We start from the raw sequence: 22,601 nt of genomic DNA, 5'->3' as shown, positions 1-22,601 counted from the left end.
CCGCTAATCAGGCCAGAAAGTCGGAGGGAGAGAGAGAAAGACGCTAGTACTATATTACAAGTTGATGGTGAAATTAACAGAACGTTACTTGAATGAAAAAACCAGAAGAAACTAGACCCAGATCTGGGAAAAGCTCATGATTCACGGTCAAATTCCTCCTCAGCCTAGCGACATTCTCTCACTAAATTGTCTCAATATAATATGCATATACGTACATATATTTAGCAGTCTTTGAAATCTCTCTTTTTCCAAACGTATACAAATCAACCCATTATGTATAAACCCTTTCTTATATCCTCGTTTTCTTTTTCTATGTATCTGTTTGTTCCAAGTAGACTGTCCATTCTCCATTCTCCCCATTCTTTCTGTATTCTGTATTCTCTGCTCTCGCCAATCTCTCTCTATTCTTCACACTCGCCTTTGCAGTGTGCAGTCCTAGTGAGGGCGAAAAACAAAAAAATTTGGCACTAGCAAAAAAATTTTGCAGAGAGGTACAACTTTTCGTCGTCTTTCTTTCTTTCCCTCTCTGTTGCTCCACTATTCTTCCACCACAGAGTGTCTTACTCCAGCCAGCCTATTGTCCAAGCTTTCTGTCCCATCAAGAACTGTCTATTCCAGCAGACCCGCCGCATTTCCATCCAGAAAGTCTGTTAACTCTGCTATAATTGCAGCTCTACAACTAAATCGGTTCCAAAAAAATTTCAGAACTCCCAAAAGCTCCCAGTCTGGCCAATTCTGATCCAGACCTATCAAGCTTTCATTACTAGTTCTGCAACGTCCGTCCATCTACGCGCCGTAAATCCCTAGAATCTTTTGCATCTGTCAAATTTCTGATCCATCAAAGAGAGACTCTGTGAAAAATCGATTTTTCATATCGCATTTTCCACTTCACGACCAAACAAGCGATACCTAATTCTACGTTTGAATTATCAACAGCATCAACAATAATGGCTTCCACGATCTCATATGCCAATGTCGCTGCCAAGGGAACCTCCCTGGAAGCTTCAAAAGCTGCTGTTCCTATTGCTGCTTCTGCCTCTTCTGCTTCCTCCATCGTGATTTCTTCTACTGAGACCGTCGAAGAACCTGCTTCTACTGCCTCTATTTCTTCTACTGTTGAAGTGTCTGCTGCTGTCACTGGTGATTCAGAACCTTCTACTGCCTCCAACTCGGCAACTTCTACTCCTTCTACATCTGCTGGCTCTACTCCTAACGCTTCCAAGAAGGAAAAGAAGAGCTTGGCTCCAGCCCCAGTTCCGCTTAAGTCCGCCTGGTCAACCACGTCTCTTGCTTCAGACTCCTCAGTTGTTGACGAGCACAAGTGGCCTACTCCTGACAAGATCGAGAACCAGCCCACCAGCAAGAACAATCAGCAGAAGTTCATCAAGCCTATCACCAAACAATGGTTGCCCATGAATGCTAAGGTAGTCTTGCCCAACACCAGAAACAACAACCAGAAACAGACTAGAAACAGAAAGAAAAACGCGAACGGTTCCACGAATAAAAATGCTTCTTCCAACCAGTCGGGCTCTCCTGACAGTGGTGCCAATGCTAAGAAGCAAAATGGAGCTAATGGATCTGTCAAAAAAGACGAAGTTGCTGCGCATGATGCAGAAGAAGTTGCCAGCAATGGTGAAGAATCTGCTGTAGAAGTTCCTGATAACGCTGGCGACTTCGATGTGAACAACATCAACAACCAGTACCAACAGTTCAACCCTCAATTCCAGAAGTTTGGTCAGGTCAATGTAAACAACCAAAAGAACTTCAGACGTTTTAACAACCCAATTAACAACAATAACAATACGACTACCAACAATAATGGCCAGTTCAACAACAAGAGGTACAGTCAACAGCCCCAACCACAGGGATTGCCTCAGAACGGTTTCTATCATCCGCAGCCATTTATCCAGAACCAGAACTTTCAGACATTCCAAAACCGTCCGTACAGACCCCAGAACGGCCAGTTCAGACCAAACAATAGAAACTACCGTCAGCAGAATAACGGATACCGCAACGGTGGCATGGTGATGCCACCTCATATGGGCCATTTTGTACCTGTGGCAATAGCTCCAGTGCAGATTCCCCCTCCAATCTCACCTAAACAAGACCCTGAGCAAGCGTTGACTCAACAAATCGACTACTACTTCTCGTTAGAAAACTTGCTTAGGGACATCTTCTTAAGAAAGAATATGGACTCCGAAGGATGGATTGCCTTAGACTTGATTTTGAACTTCAAGAGAGTGAAGATCATCATCAACGGTATCCAAAACTCCCTCGAAAACGTCCAGGAGTTCGACGGCAGCATCATTCTTGAGTCAATCAAGAAGTGCGAAAATTTGGAGATTCAATACATCAACGACAAGACGGCTGAAAATGCCGCCATCGACGATGTCAAGTTGAGAGTCAAGGGTAATTACGAGCAGTGGTTGTTATCTTCTGAAAACTAAATTAGCATAGTCTGAAATCTCCCTAAAACTGCTATTTCTGATTTAGCTTCCTTTTGCATTTCTGGTCTTTGTTGGTCAGATTAGAAACATTGTTGGCCCATAGATAGTCAATTTCATTTACAGAGTCAATCTAGTCGCTGCAGATCTGTTCTGTTCAAAGCAGCGATATATGAACTGTCATGGCCTATATGTTTCAACCTTCAGCATCAATTGAATTACGATTTTTTTTGAATTTATACGACAATACGTCTTCAAACGGTTTCCTCCCTCTTGGTTATTGAAAAGGATTATTCCCTACTACTCATGCTGTCCATGCTGTATCATTTACTGAAACTGACTTACAGGGCGTGGCAGTCAACAGTATAAACTACTTATTCCCAAACTATAAAAAAAACATAAAGATATATAAATCACCTCTAATCTCTTTGTACATATATTTATAACCCCCACTTAATCAACATTTTTTTTGCTCAGGATTCGCAGCCAAAAAGTTGCATAGGAGGTTGAAGTTGATACAAGAAGAACATAATTGTAGATCACGCTACAAAATAAACTGATATACTCCTATCATTTGTAAATATTCCTTGAACTCGCTGTGAGTTACAAACGTAGATTGAAGAAGATAACCAAAGAGAAACAAGAACGTATATGCTATTAGATCATAAGTAACCTTTACACCGAAAATATTCGCTAAGAAATATTCATCAAGATGCTATCAGACATATCCATAGCTGCCGAAGCTTCTTCTGGCCGCACCGTTGATTCCCCACATCACTACTCCAGCATCCTGGCATCCAATTAAGATGTAGCTCTCGTTGGCCAATCTGGGAGTGCAGAACTCGATCCCGGAAAGCTCCATCTCGCCATGGATATGGTTGATCTGCTGTTGGTATGAATCGTCGCAGTAGTTGGTATAATGGGAATAAGTATCCGTGAGCGTGGGCTGTGAGGAGCGTGCTGTGGATGCTGATCCACGGGAACCAGAACCAGATGCGAAAGTGCCACCGCCGCTCATTGTGCTGTAGACGTAGTTCAACTGAGCATCGATATCTGGGTTGGTATCGTCGAAATCCGACTGCTGAAGCTCGTCATCGTTGTTACTACCGATGTTATTGCTACTACCGAATGTGTTGGCTATCGAGTTTCTCTGCGAAGATGTAGGTGAAACAGGATTGTTACAAGGACTACTAGAAATGAGAGGATTATCCCATTGAGGATAGTTGAACTTGGGTGGAAGAAGGTAGTGGTCCTTCAGTGGAGGCGAGGGTTGTGGCGGAGGCGTGTACACAAAGTCCTTGAACAACTTGTCATTGGTGTTGGTCAAGTAGTCATAGTCAAACACCAAGGGAGACGTGAACGAGGAGAACTGAGCCAGCTTCGAATCAGAATTACAATAGATATCAACAGGCTTATGGATCGACTTTGAAGAATTGATACTACTATTTTCACTATCATTATTAGTATCATTATTCTTACTGCTTTGATTGTCTTCATTTTCGTTTTCTTCTTTGTCTGCATTGATGGCTGCCATTTTCGCATTGTACTTGTCGAATCCTCCCTTATACTCACCATATTGGTCCAAGGCATAGGGAACGACCATAACCTGATGGTCATCTACGTTTGAGTAGTCCAAATGGCGCAAATCCACCAAATGAACTCTGCCTACGTGTTCCAGAATGATGAGCATATCGTTCACGTCGTATGCTGGCAGGAACTTACATACCCGGAATGCTCCCAGCTGGTGGCCAGGTCTCGTCAGCTTGATCTCGATCAATGGTTTGTTGTAGGAAATATTTCTGAGATCGTATAGCAAACAGGTACCATCCTGAAAAACTGTAGAGAGCAAATTACCATTGGGATGGTAAGCTATTCCAAAGCCTGACTCGTGGCCACTTTTGATTGTGCGAACGTTGGGATTCAGAGCCGTGGGGTCAAGCAAAAATATTGACAGTGAATCGCCGGTTACCGCAAGTAGCTTGTCGTTGGTTGGAGATCTAACGACATTGTTCAAACAAGTGTTGATTTCACAGTTGATTCGATTCACAATTCGGAAGCCATCATTATTGGGAATATCTACACAGTACAAATTGGAGTCATTATTGCAGACATATGCCCTGTAGCTGCTGTTGGAATCTGGGTAAACGGCGACGTCGTTGTTGATCATCTCGCCCAAACGGACGGTTTTGGCTACATCAAGTTCGGGGTTGTAGAACAGAAACAAACCCTTGGAGATTTTCCGTGGAGTTCCAGCAGGTTGGGGCAGTGCCAGAAGCAGCAAATTATCGATATTCATCAGAAACAACTTGCTGCTATTCGTGAGCAAGCCGCCCGTGACGACTACCCCGTTGGGAGCATGGGAGTAGCAGCGGGGGTAGTAGTGGAGGTTGACGTGACTCGACAGCACAAACAGCAGCATGTCCAACTTATTAATAGAGTCGTTTTTGGTGTAATAGACGACGTTGGAGGGTGCGTCGTATTTAAGGAGGTCCCGAAGCTGCCAGTGGTTGACCAGCGGGCGGACGCTGGGGATGTAGTAGGGGTTGGTCGTTAAGTACTGGTACAGATGGTAGTAGTTTTGGAAACATCTGTTGTAGCGCCCATTTCTGAGACGGTCCCGATGTGGGGGCACTACGGGGTGTCTTGATTTGGGAGCAGGCGGCAACAAATCTCTTGTCATAATGATGGGTGTTCGGATATTACGAAGAAGTTATGAATTATCAATTAACAATTATGAAGTATGAATCAAGGGATGATCAAAGACAAAGGGTAATCCGGAGAAGCTATGAAATGGCCAATAATGATATGGTGATGTGTGCAGCGGTGAAGCTATGAATCGATGATTTGAGACAAGATCCTAAGAAAAGATGACGCAGAAAGGACTCTGGCAACGGGATATGATGATATGATACGAAATGATGTTCGTGATGATGAAGTAGAAGTTGAAGTGTGCGGTTAGAGCCCGAGGATCAGAGAGATCGAGATGAGCCTGGAGAAGAAGGCTATGGCACTACCGAAATGACTATTGATGACGACGGAGGATAACAGGCTGTAGTAGACGTTCCAGTATGAGGCTTTCAGTCTAGCACAGTCGGTAAGTTATAGGAATAGATCAAAAAGAATCTTGTAGTGAACTGAAAGAAAGGAGAAGACCAACTCAAACTGGGAGAATCTGTATATGAGATCTAGACAATTTTAATGCGAAGCGGCTCACCTCACTGATTGCTTAATCTGGAGGTCTAACAAGCAGCTTCAAGAAGGGAGGGAGTGTGGGGTCATTTGCGATTGCGAGCCCGGACACAGATCCGGCAGACAGTGCTGCGTCATATCTCTCGTTATCATCTGATGGCCCGAGTCAGTTTTAGTGGTTTACAGTTTAGCCTTGCCAGGATCACATAAAGGCACTGCTACTATGGTTCATGTCCCTACCCATACAGAAAATCACAGACCATGTCTATACTAACTTTGCTTCATGATCACCTCTCAACTTGTTGCACACAGCGGAGATGTCTCACATTTGGCATTCCTACCATTTCATTTGCGGTATGGATCTTGTGTCGGCCATTGCAGCTCCTGAAAGTGAGCATGATTCCACATTGTCGCACCACTTCCATTTTGGAGTTGCTCACCGGTGCCGTATGTCTGGTCGTTTGAAAGGCATTATTTGGCAGACAATCTTGATTTCACTATATGTCGTTCCCCTTGGCAGTCACCACACAAGATCATCGTGATTGCGGACACAGCTGGTCTTTGGCCAACCCCTCTTCTTGGACAGTTGTATACAGTCGAAGTGGTCTCTAAAACTAAGCTTATTATCTGCAACACTGTATGCTAGACATTTGGTAATGGGTGCAAAATCAGTCATAACTTTTATTCTTGAACTTCTCTGCGTACGCGCTGCTCTATTGACAATCACATCCCAATAGTTGCATGAAGGGGGATTTGCAAACTAGTGGTCTTTCTTTGACTTGTAGATGACGGATACTATGGGTCTACATATGAACGAACTGTTCTTCTGTTTTAGACTGTCCTTTAAATTGCGGTAATATCTAATGTAATAAAGTGAATTGAACTGTTTGAAATAGATATTAAATTTTCTGCCTTACAATTGATTACCTACGTGATCATGTACTAGAGACTAAATGTTCAATGTTGGAATGTTGGCGTTTGCCAGTTACAAATTGTTGACACTCTCAAGTAATTGGATAACAAGAAAGATATATAATTCCCATGGGATTCCCTCAAGTTTAAACAGAAGTTAAAAGATCTTCTGTGATTAATATAAGGCCCAAATCCATTTTTTACAGAAGTCCATTGACGGGAAACCTGTATATAGAAAGAGACCGGTTTTCCTTTGGGACTTTTTGGATTAATGGATATGGACTTGTATTAATCACTGGAGAACTATTTAAAATCTGTTTAAAAAGAGGGAATCCTCTGGGTTTTATATATTCTTCATATTCATCTCATCTCCATAAGTTGATGCGTTATTCAACAAAAGAAATGTAGAATTTCTGTCTCGGATGTCTATCGAATCCAATCTGAGGCTAGTAACCTCGGAAACTGTTACTTCAAAGATCCTGTGTCTGAAATCTATAAAGTAGAGGAAATTTCAGTGAAATAAGCCAAGTACGTTAGATGGGAGTCAATTCATGAATTTATTTATTTTATCATTATTCTTATTCTCATTGCAGTCTCTTGGATATCCTGTGACTTCAGGTAATGATTCTTCAGACTCAAGCTTGAATTCTGAACCGTTAGATAGCAGTCGCGCCTATGTACCCGCAGATGATGAAGCTATTGAGGGAGTTATAATACCTTGGACATATCAACAATATATTGAAAGTGGACGTATTGTACCGAATGATTTGATCCATGCCCAAATGTTAGCTCAGTCTTTGTCAGAACCAGAAATTCTGACGACATCAATGATTTTATATCGAACTTCTAACCCAATAGCAACCGCAGCCCCCCGCAGATGTGCTATCTTATTACCAAGAGGTCATAAAACTTAACCTGGTTATTATGTAGAGCTCTATAATTTTGTCGCCGTAGGTTTATACCGTTGTGTCTATCATGTTGAAACTGAGTATTACTGGAAATGCAATGCATTTGATGAAATTTAAGGATGGACATAAGTTCATGCGGAGAGTCGTGTGCTATTTGATATTATAGTTCCATCTATGTGATCCACAACATAATACTGGACATGGACATATAAGAAGTTCTGAAATTACAAAAGATGTGGTAAACTCACCATTTCACTCAACTATGCTCGGTGTGATTCACAAAGTACAATAATTTAGTCATGAAACAAATAGGCACTCTGGATGTCTCCGTTTGGGATCATTTCTTTTGCATCGTGAGTATTACCCTATTTCTAGGAAAAGTACATCACAGAAATAAAGAAAAATGTTGAAGTCCAGCTTATTATCAATTCTTTTGATGTCGCCTGCCATCTTAGGAATTCATATTGACGACATTGAAGAAGGTACCACGTTTGCTCCAGCATTCTCTATTAACTTAGAAAATGATACCATTGTCGATTATTCAAATCATCGCTTCGATTGGGTTCCAAAAGGAGGGCTTCAAGAACGAAAAAATGTCAAGAGTTGTGCTCTTGGTGTTGCTAGCGTCGCCTCAGCATTCGCAAGTGGAGCATCTGCTGCAGCTGCATGGTATGCTGTCTTCCACAAGGCTGCTGGTGAAGCAAAATACGAATCTGACAACAAAAATTGTGGTGTTCATCATCATGTTGTTGATACTCCTTCTCGTAAGATGCGTTATGTCTATTCTTCTTCTGGTGGAGACTGTAGTTCAACAGCACAAGAATCAACAATCGAAGGTTCATTAGATAAGGCTTACAGAACTTATATTAAAAGCCACTACGACCATATCTGGTGCATGGAGTTAACCCACGGAGGAACTTGGAAGGGATATTTGCTTATTGGTCCAGATGGTAATTGGCCAAGCAACTTAAGTTGTGGAGATAGCTCAAGTGGTACATGTGTCAGCGGTGGAAAGAATGACGATCACACCTAGTGAGTGCAGTTGTTTCGTGGCCATTATAAGTGATTTCATTGAGAGTCACGGACCAAGTAACCCACACCGCAATATCTCTAGTTTTTTTTTTCCAATGATTTTGCCATGATCTTTCACTTTCATATTTGTATTTGCAGATGCATGTAGTACTGTTTACACCAAAAATGTAGGAGAATATATGTATGTGATAATTCAGCTACGATTTGTAAATTCGAGTGGTTTATGGATACCAGAAGCGGTCTTATACACTTGTACACGATTGAGAAATGTCGTTAACGATTTGAAAGAGGATAGATATTTGATTTTGAATCATCTCCCTTGCTTCTAATACTATTGTCATTGGAATTTCGATCCTTTCTAGCATTTCACAATTGAAACAAATTCCTTTTTACTATCTTAATTACATTCTAGGTTTAATAAGATATACATTTTTCAAAAATACCATATACTTCAAGTAGAGAATCTACTGTGGCACGTCTAGCTCTTCAAGAACGTCATAACCGAGAAAGAAAACGCTAGAGGAATAATTGATAAAAACACAAGGCTGCCCACAGCTGAAGAAGCAATGCTATTAAACATTGAAACTAAGCGACCAGTAATCCCCGTTTTTTCAAGCACAACGTAAAAGTATGCAATGAACAAAAATGGAATCAAAACGTTGATGTATAGACCTAAAACAACACCCGTGGTGGCTTTCAAGTAAGTATCTGTGATCTCATTGAGTCCAAAAATAGTGATTGACGACATGATTGGTTCTTTGAAGTAGATTGGAGGATATGTAGTCAAAGCAAAAAGAAATAGTGGCCGAAGAAAGAGTAGGGAGAAAAGAAGAGAATCCAGTACTTCATATATGAAAGAAATATCGCGTGCACCATTTTGTTCATCATGTATAGAAGGAATGCTTTCTGCGGTATGGATCTTTCATGCTTGCAGGAAAGAAGCAGTTGCCGTTAGTTTGAGCATGATATTTTTAATTTCGCTTATGGATTGATTAAGTATGTTCTCAGAAAGTCTTGAGCAATCTTCTGGAAAGAGAAAACGTCATATGATGAGCCAGGCATATTCTTTTTTTTAAAAAAAAAGTTTTTCTAATTGAACAAAATACTACATAAAATACAACTGGGGTATGTCATGTCGGATATAAAAGTTGGCAAAATTGTCACAATGAATTGTGATATGCAAGGATGAGCCTCGACATTTTGAGTTTACAGAGGTGGGTTAAACTTAAAAATATTTCCTGTAAACGAATGAAGAGGCTTGGCCCCCTACAGAATAGTGTTAGCTTTGTAAGGTATAAAGTTAGAGGTGAAGCTTTACGTCTGCATTGCTCTGGTGTTGCTCTTGATATTCAGAATTGCTCGAAAGTTCACTTTTCGGAAAAATGGTACATTTTTGACAGAACAGTCAATGCGACATGAGCAAGAGACTGGTATTGTTCACGAAAGACGAAGAGAAATCTTGGATTTATGCTATGCAAATTTATGTGTTGGCCAATTGAATCAAAAAAAATGTGATAGTAGTTGATTACAAAGTACAATAATTTAGTCATGAAACAAATAGGCACTCTGGATGTCTCCGTTTGGGATCATTTCTTTTGCATCGTGTGACAACAATGCATCAACTCTGTCGCGTTACCATGTAGACTGCCTCGTATTTCTCAACTAGACGAAATAAGGATTAGCGCTGCAGCAATTGATGTAATCCAGAATTGCGGAGAATTGTTTTCCTTTCTTGGCTCTGTCAATTAATTTTTTGGTTCTGTTAATCAATTTCTTGGCACATTCTGCGGAATAGCATAGATTGAATGAAATTTGATGAAGGAATGCAAATACGTTCTAGTATCTCACCTTATTATAAATATAGAATATATTTCAATAAAAATATGTTTCTTTGATTCCTAAGTATTACCCTATTTCTAGGAAAAGTACATCACAGAAATAAAGAAAAATGTTGAAGTCCAGCTTATTATCAATTCTTTTGATGTCGCCTGCCATCTTAGGAATTCATATTGACGACATTGAAGAAGGTACCACGTTTGCTCCAGCATTCTCTATTAACTTAGAAAATGATACCATTGTCGATTATTCAAATCATCGCTTCGATTGGGTTCCAAAAGGAGGGCTTCAAGAACGAAAAAATGTCAAGAGTTGTGCTCTTGGTGTTGCTAGCGTCGCCTCAGCATTCGCAAGTGGAGCATCTGCTGCAGCTGCATGGTATGCTGTCTTCCACAAGGCTGCTGGTGAAGCAAAATACGAATCTGACAACAAAAATTGTGGTGTTCATCATCATGTTGTTGATACTCCTTCTCGTAAGATGCGTTATGTCTATTCTTCTTCTGGTGGAGACTGTAGTTCAACAGCACAAGAATCAACAATCGAAGGTTCATTAGATAAGGCTTACAGAACTTATATTAAAAGCCACTACGACCATATCTGGTGCATGGAGTTAACCCACGGAGGAACTTGGAAGGGATATTTGCTTATTGGTCCAGATGGTAATTGGCCAAGCAACTTAAGTTGTGGAGATAGCTCAAGTGGTACATGTGTCAGCGGTGGAAAGAATGACGATCACACCTAGTGAGTGCAGTTGTTTCGTGGCCATTATAAGTGATTTCATTGAGAGTCACGGACCAAGTAACCCACACCGCAATATCTCTAGTTTTTTTTTTCCAATGATTTTGCCATGATCTTTCACTTTCATATTTGTATTTGCAGATGCATGTAGTACTGTTTACACCAAAAATGTAGGAGAATATATGTATGTGATAATTCAGCTACGATTTGTAAATTCGAGTGGTTTATGGATACCAGAAGCGGTCTTATACACTTGTACACGATTGAGAAATGTCGTTAACGATTTGAAAGAGGATAGATATTTGATTTTGAATCATCTCCCTTGCTTCTAATACTATTGTCATTGGAATTTCGATCCTTTCTAGCATTTCACAATTGAAACAAATTCCTTTTTACTATCTTAATTACATTCTAGGTTTAATAAGATATACATTTTTCAAAAATACCATATACTTCAAGTAGAGAATCTACTGTGGCACGTCTAGCTCTTCAAGAACGTCATAACCGAGAAAGAAAACGCTAGAGGAATAATTGATAAAAACACAAGGCTGCCCACAGCTGAAGAAGCAATGCTATTAAACATTGAAACTAAGCGACCAGTAATCCCCGTTTTTTCAAGCACAACGTAAAAGTATGCAATGAACAAAAATGTGAGCTGGGTTTAGACCGTCGTGAGACAGGTTAGTTTTACCCTACTGATGAATGTTATCGCAATAGTAATTGAACTTAGTACGAGAGGAACCGTTCATTCGGATAATTGGTTTTTGCGGCTGTCTGATCAGGCAACGCCGCGAAGCTACCATCCGCTGGATTATGGCTGAACGCCTCTAAGTCAGAATCCATGCTAGAAAGCGATGATTCTTGCCTCGCACATTTTAGTTGGATAAGAATAAGGCTCTTTGAGTCGCTGAACCATAGCAGGCTGGCAATGGTACACTTAACGGAAAGGTTTTGTGTGCTTGCCGGCGAATAGCAATGTCATAATGCGCGGGGATAAATCCTTTGCAAACGACTTAAATGTACAACGGAGTATTGTAAGCAGTAGAGTAGCCTTGTTGTTACGATCTGCTGAGATTAAGCTTCAGTTGTCCGATTTGTTTGTGTTACACAACACAATCTCCTCTAAGTGATAGTTGGCAGGTGCTAACTAGTATTTAGAGGAGTTTTACATTTCTTGCAAAGACTGATGTCCGGGTAACACCTGATAAAATGGTTGCGAAAAAGTTTGAGAAAAGTCTTTACAGTATTTTTTTTAAGAATTTTTAGATCTGGTTCTGTGTAGTTCTGTAGATTTATTTAGAGAGAGTATAGTGGTTCTGAGTTAGATAGAGAAAAAAATAGGAACAAGAGTCGAGATATGTCACGTGTTGGAACTATTGGCACGAACAGGAGAAGGAACGGTAGAGTATGAAAAATGTTAGGAATTTTGAAAAATTTTGTTTAGTAGGTAATAGTAGTAGTTAGAGTGCTTGAGTATAAAACGATAGAGGAAAAATCGAAGCGGGAGCGATGTAATCACGTGACTAGCACATAGTTAAGAAAGCGAAAAAAAGATTGCAGCACGAGAGTTTCGCGTATGGTCTCCCACTACACTACTCGGTCTCGCTCTTAGCAGCTTAACTACAGTTGATCGGACGGGAAACGGTGCTTTCTGCTAGATATGGCCGCAACCGAAATACATAAAATTCCAGCGCACCATATGGAAACCGGGGGGTCCATGGTTCATTATTGGGAAAAACTGTTCCATGTCAGAACTACGACCAATCAATCAGCCAGAGGGACCTCTAGGGGTTTTCTCTGGTGAAAGCTCTTCAAATCAAGCCTTAAACGAGCCAAAACCACCGGATATTGACCGAAATCCACACGACCATGTCGCACCCCCTGATCTGATGGACCTCGATGGCGAGTCCACAGATGCCGATGAAAACGGCAATTTAGAGCCATCCTTCGTGACTGCAGTGTCATCTACCTCTGAGGAACCGGCCCAACTACGGGATAATCCCATGGACGAGCTGGTTATTCAGAACCAGACCCCATTAAGTCCTACTATGGAAAGTTTTGAAACCTCAGTTTCGGAAATTTTTCAAAGTCACGTGCTTGACGAGGTACACGACCAGGAAATGGCTGCAAACGATGATAATGAAATGGATCACATTTCTTTAGATTCTACAACCAGCCTCTCGAACTTGCCCGAACAAGAAGATTCTCTCCTTGTACACCAACTTAAAGAAAATACAAAAACCCAAAAAAATTCTGAATCCTTACAATACTTAAATAAAAACCAAAAAAACTCCGAAAATACAAAACTCCCAGAAAAAAATACACAAGACCTTGAAGCAGAGGAATACCCACTCTTAGGAACCTCAAAGAGTTCTTCTAAGAAAAGGATTCATCCCTCAAACCCCAAGGCAATTAGATCTACTCCTCTTCCAAACCCTAATAAGGCAAAATGGGCAGATATTCTTCAAGATGTTCCCGATAAAGAATCCGACAAAATACTTCAAACATACAGACTGAAAATGGAGGCCCTCCAAGAACAGATGAAGATGGACGTTCCTACCACCAATGAAGTCTTTGACCAGTTTGACACATACTCGACACTTATCAGTCACTTAGAAGGGTTATCGGAAGCAAACTATAAGGGCCAACAGAAAAGGTTCGACGACTGGGATACGCCTGAGGAGGTAAGAGTGTCAACCCTCAGCACAATCGGCAGAAACGTTGCTGAAAAGTTAGATGTAAGAGTCCACATTGACTCATTTGAATACAGACTGAACCTGTTAAAACCCCAAATGAGCATCGAGGACAAAGCTAGGATAATTCTTACCCACTTTAAGGAGACTATACCTGATAGGTTAGATGAGTTAGAAGAACACACCGAGCAGAGTATTGCCAGTCTCAAAAAATCACTTCAATTTTACCAAAACCAGATATCCCCAGGGGACCCTCTGGAGCAGGAGTTGAAGCGGGGCATCAACAATACCCAACTTGAAATTGAAGAGTTGGAGAAAACACTTCAAATCACTCAAAGGATTTATGACATAAAGGAGTATTTCCACATACATATCCGGGACAATCTGCACTTAAACTTTAACTTCTCCATTACTGAAAGTAATACTGTAGTTCCACGCTTCAAATCTCAAGGTCCAAAGAAATGGCTGAAGACTAAATTTGAAGAAATATTCGACCCTTACTACACAGGGGAAGAAGGCAACTACAGATTTACACTTAAACTTATTCCTCTTTCTAGTTATCCCAACGTCTTTCTTGTGGGTATAAAAGCCCCAATTGGAAACAAAAACTTAGACAATCTATTAGAAGCAATGTTCAACCCAAATACGCTTGACACGTATCAAGTACCTCAATACAGGTCTTTACGCAGGGAAGAACGAGAGCCTATCGTATACGATATTCTAGCTAAACACCGAAGGGAAGTACCACTCCACAAAGGCAGATCGACTCTGTCAAGATTCCAGTCTGCTTTCTATTTGATTGCGACGGAATCGGATAGGATTCCAAACAGAAAGAACGCCTTCATGCAGGGTGTACAACTAGACATTATCTCCTCATACCAATTCTGTTTCAAATGTCACACCAATCAGCACTCAACCAAACGATGCCCAACATTCAAGGCCCCGGTTGCAAAGGTACCCTATTTTTATCAGAACGAATCCCCCAACAACGCACGTCCATACAAACAACATCAAAAGGACGACGATGGGTTTAACCCGGTGACCAAAGGCGCTCCACGCCGAAAGGAACCACAACCCTTAATCTCCCAACATAGACAAGGAGGTAATCGATTCGCGCCACTCGCCGACCTCCCAGAATCGGGAGTAACAGAACACGTGAGCCATAACCAGTCAGCACAACCTGACTCCCACCAAACCATGAGAGCTATCATGCACCCTAAATCTACAGGGGTACCTCGCAATACCTCAAACAACGAGAGACCACAAGATCAAATCCAAAGGGAATACATCCAAGATGATGATGACGAAACAGTAAGATACACCGATTCAGACGAAGATGAAGATATCCGTGACGATGAAGCATCCGTCATCCTTAGCCACCAGGTTCAGGACCAAGAAATGGAGCTCCTCCCAGAAACTACAATCAATGCCGCTGGCAACAAACCGACCAGAACACAACCGCTCCTTCAACCAATCACGCCTCGCCCAAGAAAGCAAGGTAAATCCCTTGTCACATCAAAAACCAAACCCCTAGCAACCCCAATCTCTTCACCATCCTACTCGGGTCGCCTAGCCCCTCTCACAAGGAAGCAACCGACCCCTTACTCTCCTATTATAGGACTCTCCCACTCCAACAAAAGTCAGACTCTAAGACAGTCCCAAAGGGTGCATGAAGCACTTAATAAGACTCTTAGTTTAAGCCGCGACGAACTGCAGGCACAAAACACCTCAGCCAGCCGCATCCCAACACTACGAGATCCTCCGCCAATAACAGATCCTCCTGCCAGAGTCATGGATATCACGGATTCCCCACTAGGATCCACTCTAGGGGAACCGGAATCCACAATTTTGGACAACATGGAAAGATCTGACCCTTCACTAAGATTTCAAAGTCAAAGCGTCGACCCAACACAAGTCGACTCTCCAAGTACACACCAGGACATTGTTGACCATACTAATTTGGCTCATCAACCGGTAACTGTCACGATTGGCTCACACGAAGCCAACCCCTCCAACACAATAGATTATTAATATGAGTAATCTACTAGATACGGCGATAACCAATCCGACCTTAAAGGCATCGGAAGTGAATCATCGCAACAACTTAATAACGATTAGATCCAAGAACATTCAACGAAACCAGGATCCTGCGAAAATTCGAGAACTAGCACATAAATGCGACATTCTCCTCATCCAGGAAACTGTTTTCCACTCTCAAAACCTAAACTACAACAACCTGTTCCAGGAAACCTCTTCTACTTCGCTGCCAAATTTGACACCGGAATGGATTCTTGGGCTCCTGAATACATTGAAAGACTCCCAAAAGGAGTTAATCTACACCAACACTTCATCACGCACTGGGATAATCTTAAATCTCCAGTACTCCCACTTCCAGCAAATATCAAGTAACAACCTTGATCTAGACGCCGACCTTGCTCCCTATGCAACTGACGCCATCATCAAACTAACGGAGAAAGAGGAATACATCCTCATAATATCCGTGTACGGCCCAAGCGGGAACTATCCGGCTCAGGCCAAGTTGTTTACCTCATTACACTCCCAAATTGACATCATCACCCAAAGCTTCAAACTAAACAACGCAGGAGCTACATTCCACGTCTGCCTAGGGGGCGATTTCAACATGGTCCTTGACCCTGAAATTGACTCCTTTCACGTCGGACAAAACACGGAAGTCGCATCACGCGATGCATTCAATGCTATCTTCCATGGCTTACAACTCCACGACACTCTCAGAGGGCTCGATCCTCAAATCAAATTATTCACGAATGACAATTTCCGAAATTGTCGCCGCCTCGATCGTATCTATCTCCCCACGTCTCTTAAAGACAGGGTTTGGCGATACCATCAACACAAAGAAGGCATAATCTCATCAACTCATATAACAGTTGAAATAGACCTTATTATCCTTCCAAAAGCGACCTTAAAAATCAGAAAACCCCGCTTCATCGTAAAGGACCACTGGCTAGACAACACACATCTCTTCAGTATCTTACAACAAACAAGATTTTCCGACTACACTGCATTCATAAAACGATTGCCTAGAATAATAGGCTATCTTAGAAATCAACAGTCGGTCACTTCCCAAATAGAAGAGAGGCAACCACCGAAGATCTTCAAGGATCTCAACGACCGGTTCAAAGGGGCAACCCATGCAGCAACAATTGTGAGTACACTCACAACCGCAGATCGGGCTCGCACCGCCATCACAACCAAAGATATACTAGAGATACAACGAGAACACCTTGCAGCGCTTTACCTGGATTCCCAGGCCCAAGAAGCCAAACTCTCCATTAGGAGGTATGTACAGCTGTTCCGTCGCAAAGTATCAGCCAGCGACAGTGTGGAGCTTGAAAAGCCAATCACATATGAAGAACTTACGTCCGGATTACAGCGGACTGCCAACAGCTCCACGCCAGGAGAAGATGGAGTGACCTATCTTTTCCTAAAGGCTATCTGGGACAAGGCAGGCCCACTATTAACAAAGGACGCGGAGAATATCATGCAAACGGGAATATTACCAGAGTCAATGGCTCTAGTTCTCATCCGTTTGATACCCAAGAGAAAACGTAAGGACCTCACGGTCGATGATTTCCGTCCCATCTCCCTTATTAATACTTCTTTAAGGGTGATTTCGCAGGTCCTTAATATGCGCCTTCAAAAGGTGACCAAGGACCTCATCGGCTATGACCAATGCGGCTTTATGCCCGAACGCCAGATGGACTTTCAAATCCAACGGTTCCGGGCCCTCATCGACAAAGTATCAAAAGACCCCGAGACTCTGAAAAGTGCAAATGTCATTATATTGGACTTGACTAAAGCATTTGATCGGATATCGCACGACTATTTGTCTGCAGTACTCGACCAACTTGGCTTTGGCCCCAGATTCAAGCGGATCTTGCTCCTGGTAACGACACAACAATTTGCAGCCATTTTTACCAACAACACAAAGTCAGAGACCTTTCCACTCAAACAGGGAACGAGACAAGGCAACCCAGTGCTGCCTATCCTTTTCAATCTCTGCTTGGAGCCTCTTTTACAACGATTACAGAGTCGGCTCGAGGGAATTCCGATTCAACTCGACCATCTACCACCGCTAACAGCGAAATATTCAGCCTTTGCAGATGATCTCACAGTTTTTGTGAAGGGAACCAGAGATCATGAAATTCTCAAAGAAGAACTTACTCTATTTGAACAAGCATCCAACTCGTTGGTCAGTATCGCCAAGTCCCGAACCTGCCACTGGGGCCAGTCACCTCCCGAAGATGTTACCAAGATCCTTGGCTTTGAAGTCCTTGACATTAGCACCACTGACTACAAATACCTCGGAGTTCCGCTTAACGGCTTCAGATGGGATTCGTATATCTCCTCTCTTTCCACACAGCTACATTTCCACACCATACAAGAATTGCCAATTCATCTCAGATGCACGGGGTTCAATACTTACATCTTCTCGAAAATTTACTTCCGAGACCTACATGATCCCATGGCAAATGACAATATCAAGCACATCAAAAAGATGGTAAAGGGACATCTCCCTCGCATTAGCGACAGAAACCTTAGTAGCTTGAAAAAGAAAGGGGGCTTCGGACTCCTCAATGTCAAGCAACAGCTCTTAGGAAGACGGGCAAAAGTTATCTACGAAACGTTGACGAATCTGGTGGATTGGAATCTCATAGTTCTCCGTGACAAACTTCAATCCTTCATTGATACAATTTACCCTCCGACACGCAATCAACTTGATCCCCTGAAATGGGACATCGTACCGTGGTACCTTTTCCTTGTGAACTACGCGGTCCAAAACAAAGATCATGCAATGTCAGCGTACAAGACCTACACTCAATTCACCAGAGCCGAAATAGCATGGCTCGAAGCATGGTTTACCATCATTAAGCCGAAAAACCGCTACCATATCCCGGATGAAAGGGGTAGGAGGTTTTGGATTAATTCATATTTTAAAAAGCCTTTCACGCTTAACGAGAAACAAGAGATGGTGCGTAATCCGCCACTTCAGCTGGACTGGGATAAACACATCACCAGCCGTGTTGATCGCATGACATTTACTCGTAGATCAGCCAAATATGAGCAACAAGCACCGGTGTGTAGCTCCAGTACGCTACTTCAAAAGTTTCCCCTGCTACAGGACAATTACCCCAAGTTTTGGAAGGCTCTTTATAAAGTACAACTTCTTCATCCCAAAGGGACAGAGGAATTACACAGGGTCCACCTTGGTCACCGCGAACGCCAGGGCAATCCGGAGGCTCTTGAAGATTGTGTAATGTGCCTCAACTCAATTGAAAGACGGAAATACTTTCATCATACCTACCAAGACTGTGAGGCTAGCCGCACGTTTTGGAATTTGTTAGGGCCTGAAGGTATGAACCTAGATTTAAACAACATCATTGGTAAGTTTGAACTTCCCGTGGCTGCTTTACTTTCTCTAAATCGATACTTCCTTACTGTCTACTTATTTCAAGTTCGACGGCGGAACAGTGAAGACAGGGAATCCTTCTCTCTGTCAACACTTTCTACTTGGGTATCGATTTTGCAGTCTAGACGTCTTATTTAAACATTTTACAAGTCCGGTAGCATATACCGTTGTCCAGTTTTCTACAGTTTTCTAAGGATATCACCTAGTTTTTAGGTGATTTCACTCGGAGGTTTTTATCCTAGGATTTCCTCCACCATTCGGTATGGATTAGAGGATGATTTATATACTTTGTAGTAGATAGGTTAGACTTTAGTCGTAATACATGCCATTTCGTCAAAAAAAAAAAGAAAAATGAAGGGGGCAGACCATATATTTGGGGATTCAGGTGTGTTAAGTATGATTAGGAACCTACACAAACCTACGGGCACTTACTGGACAGAGATAGAGAAAGGGATAGAGGAGTGGAAGAAATATAATTTATATTTGTAAAATTGACGGAAATGTGACAAAGAATGGAACATAGATGATTGTGCTACAGGAAAACAAGGAGGTGGACAAGGTGGATATTTATAAGCAGAGGTTAGACGAAGTGGAAATGGATGGAAGCAAGCGAGGCTTGACACAAAACACGGTTGCAAACGAGAATAACAAACAAAGGAATGTGCATGAGCGTGTTCAGCAGGTTAGGCAGAAAAATTTTTGCAACATAGTGCGAACTGAACGCGAATGACATAAATATGGGTAGAAGGTAGAAGGAGAATGAAGAGCGAATGGGAATGAAAGTAAAAAGAATATATAAGGATATGGGGGAGAGCTACGAAAGATGGAGATGGAGGTTGGCGATTGGAGTGTGAAGAGAAGAGTATTGACAAGCAATGAGCAGTGGGGAGAGAACAGGACAGTGAGAAGGAGACAGAGAGACGAAGATGGGAGGATGCACCAGAGCAGAGTGACTATGGATCAAGCTGGAGGTGTATAGGAGTAATAGGTGGGCAGCAGGAAGTGAAAGGTAGAGGTGGGACAGTATTGGGTGGCAGAGGAAGAGGTCGTGTGCGGTAGCCAAAATATTTTGGACGGAAAAAGACCGAACTGGCGAAATGCGACCAAGTCATTGCATAAAAAAAAAGATTAAGTTTAAATTGATACTGTGATGAGTTACTCGCACAAATCTTTACGTCTCAAAAAACTTTTTCCCTTGAGGAAGTTGAGAAGAAATACTTTTAGTTTGCGCGAGGGAATAGAGGTGGCGGATCAGAAAGCAGCAGAGATATGCTGGGAGGAATTACATGCGAAAGCATGAAACAATTGTAAAACAATTCAGATAATGAGTTGTAGTAACATTGTTTTTATGGCCTCGTTGTTAAGTGGAGAGAGTTTAATGGTGAACGTAAGTTTGGCATTGCTTTTTACGCTATGACAACATGGGTGATCTTGCCTTGTGCAAGAAAACCTGAACAGTCTCATACTAGATATCTAACGATTCTATGTATGAGCGCTGAAGGATTTAGTGGATTACTAGCTGATAGCAAACATTCATTAAAACTTATTTGGGGGTCTGCCTTGACAAATAGCCGGATTAAGTTCTGTGATTTTGCCAAGTGTAACCTCCTCCATGGTTGGTTATGTAAAACCTCGTGTTGTAAAAAACTCGAGTGTTTTGCGGACATCATACCAGGGGAATTCAAAGAGGGCTATATGGATGTATTTGGTTGCGACTCGAGCGTAAAAACTTGAGACGCGAGCACATACCGATTGAATTTATTCAATTGTCAATTTAGAAAACTTCTTGTCAGTCTGAGAACGTCAGTTCTTGGGCTGGTGATGAGACTGCTTTGCAGTCTTAAGATAGTTATCTGGTTGATCCTGCCAGTAGTCATATGCTTGTCTCAAAGATTAAGCCATGCATGTCTAAGTATAAGCAATTTATACAGTGAAACTGCGAATGGCTCATTAAATCAGTTATCGTTTATTTGATAGTACCTTACTACTTGGATAACCGTGGTAATTCTAGAGCTAATACATGCTTAAAATCCCGACTGTTTGGAAGGGATGTATTTATTAGATAAAAAATCAATGCCTTCGGGCTCTTTGATGATTCATAATAACTTTTCGAATCGCATGGCCTTGTGCCGGCGATGGTTCATTCAAATTTCTGCCCTATCAACTTTCGATGGTAGGATAGTGGCCTACCATGGTTTCAACGGGTAACGGGGAATAAGGGTTCGATTCCGGAGAGGGAGCCTGAGAAACGGCTACCACATCCAAGGAAGGCAGCAGGCGCGCAAATTACCCAATCCCGATACGGGGAGGTAGTGACAATAAATAACGATATAGGGCCCTTTCGGGTCTTATAATTGGAATGAGTACAATGTAAATACCTTAACGAGGAACAATTGGAGGGCAAGTCTGGTGCCAGCAGCCGCGGTAATTCCAGCTCCAAAAGCGTATATTAAAGTTGTTGCAGTTAAAAAGCTCGTAGTTGAACCTTGGGCTTGGTTAGCCGGTCCACCTTTTTGGTGTGTACTGGACCTAACCGAGCCTTTCCTTCTGGCTAACCTTCTTCCTTTTTGGGAGTTGGCGAACCAGGACTTTTACTTTGAAAAAATTAGAGTGTTCAAAGCAGGCCTTTGCTCGAATATATTAGCATGGAATAATAGAATAGGACGTTATGGTTCTATTTTGTTGGTTTCTAGGACCATCGTAATGATTAATAGGAACGGTCGGGGGCATCAGTATTCAGTTGTCAGAGGTGAAATTCTTGGATTTACTGAAGACTAACTACTGCGAAAGCATTTGCCAAGGACGTTTTCATTAATCAAGAACGAAAGTTAGGGGATCGAAGATGATCAGATACCGTCGTAGTCTTAACCATAAACTATGCCGACTAGGGATCGGGTGTTGTTCTTTTTTTGACGCACTCGGCACCTTACGAGAAATCAAAGTCTTTGGGTTCTGGGGGGAGTATGGTCGCAAGGCTGAAACTTAAAGGAATTGACGGAAGGGCACCACCAGGAGTGGAGCCTGCGGCTTAATTTGACTCAACACGGGGAAACTCACCAGGTCCAGACACAATAAGGATTGACAGATTGAGAGCTCTTTCTTGATTTTGTGGGTGGTGGTGCATGGCCGTTCTTAGTTGGTGGAGTGATTTGTCTGCTTAATTGCGATAACGAACGAGACCTTAACCTACTAAATAGTGCTGCTAGCTTTAGCTGGTATAGTCACTTCTTAGAGGGACTATCGATTTCAAGTCGATGGAAGTTTGAGGCAATAACAGGTCTGTGATGCCCTTAGACGTTCTGGGCCGCACGCGCGCTACACTGACGGAGCCAGCGAGTTTATACCTTGGCCGAGAGGTCTGGGAAATCTTGTGAAACTCCGTCGTGCTGGGGATAGAGCA

The 22,601-nt window shown here is 42.2% G+C and overlaps 6 protein-coding genes across 6 annotated transcripts; 5 read left to right on the top strand and 1 right to left on the bottom strand. All coding sequences in view use genetic code 12, as the record gives it.

Moving 5' to 3' along the window:
- Nucleotides 1–947: 947 nt before the first annotated feature.
- Nucleotides 948–1,725, top strand: PICST_77241 (predicted protein; the record flags this gene model as incomplete). Its single annotated transcript, XM_001383913.1, has 1 exon — nucleotides 948–1,725. A coding segment is annotated over one exon (777 nt), but the record flags the coding sequence as incomplete, so codon positions are not given.
- Nucleotides 1,726–2,069: 344 nt separating this feature from the next.
- Nucleotides 2,070–2,432, top strand: PICST_8645 (predicted protein; the record flags this gene model as incomplete). The annotated part of the gene is made up of 1 exon (XM_001383912.1): nucleotides 2,070–2,432. A coding segment is annotated over one exon (363 nt), but the record flags the coding sequence as incomplete, so codon positions are not given.
- Nucleotides 2,433–3,162: 730 nt separating this feature from the next.
- Nucleotides 3,163–5,526, bottom strand: PICST_88701 (predicted protein; the record flags this gene model as incomplete). The annotated part of the gene is made up of 2 exons (XM_001383579.1): nucleotides 3,616–5,526; nucleotides 3,163–3,531 (listed from the first exon to the last, which is right to left on the bottom strand). The coding sequence occupies exons 1-2, from the start codon at nucleotides 5,122–5,124 to the stop codon at nucleotides 3,163–3,165; spliced, it is 1,878 nt and encodes a 625-aa protein (XP_001383616.2). The 5' UTR covers nucleotides 5,125–5,526.
- Nucleotides 5,527–7,856: 2,330 nt separating this feature from the next.
- Nucleotides 7,857–8,486, top strand: PICST_31086 (predicted protein; the record flags this gene model as incomplete). Its single annotated transcript, XM_001383911.1, has 1 exon — nucleotides 7,857–8,486. The coding sequence occupies one exon, from the start codon at nucleotides 7,857–7,859 to the stop codon at nucleotides 8,484–8,486; it is 630 nt and encodes a 209-aa protein (XP_001383948.1).
- Nucleotides 8,487–10,433: 1,947 nt separating this feature from the next.
- PICST_31085 (predicted protein) lies at nucleotides 10,434–11,063 on the top strand (the record flags this gene model as incomplete). Its single annotated transcript, XM_001383910.1, has 1 exon — nucleotides 10,434–11,063. The coding sequence occupies one exon, from the start codon at nucleotides 10,434–10,436 to the stop codon at nucleotides 11,061–11,063; it is 630 nt and encodes a 209-aa protein (XP_001383947.1).
- A 6,457-nt stretch (nucleotides 11,064–17,520) lies between these two features.
- PICST_71375 (Unknown protein) lies at nucleotides 17,521–18,559 on the top strand. Its single transcript, XM_001383909.1, has one exon. The coding sequence runs from the start codon at nucleotides 17,931–17,933 to the stop codon at nucleotides 18,294–18,296; it is 366 nt and encodes a 121-aa protein (XP_001383946.2). The 5' UTR covers nucleotides 17,521–17,930; the 3' UTR covers nucleotides 18,297–18,559.
- The last annotated feature ends 4,042 nt before the right edge of the window (nucleotides 18,560–22,601 follow it).

The sequence above is a fragment of the Scheffersomyces stipitis genome, chromosome 3, assembly GCF_000209165.1.
Source record: "Scheffersomyces stipitis CBS 6054 chromosome 3, complete sequence".
NCBI classification, from domain to species: domain Eukaryota; kingdom Fungi; phylum Ascomycota; class Pichiomycetes; order Serinales; family Debaryomycetaceae; genus Scheffersomyces; species Scheffersomyces stipitis.
Note: the sequence above shows the minus strand (reverse complement) of the source record. Positions and strands in the feature narration are given on the sequence as shown.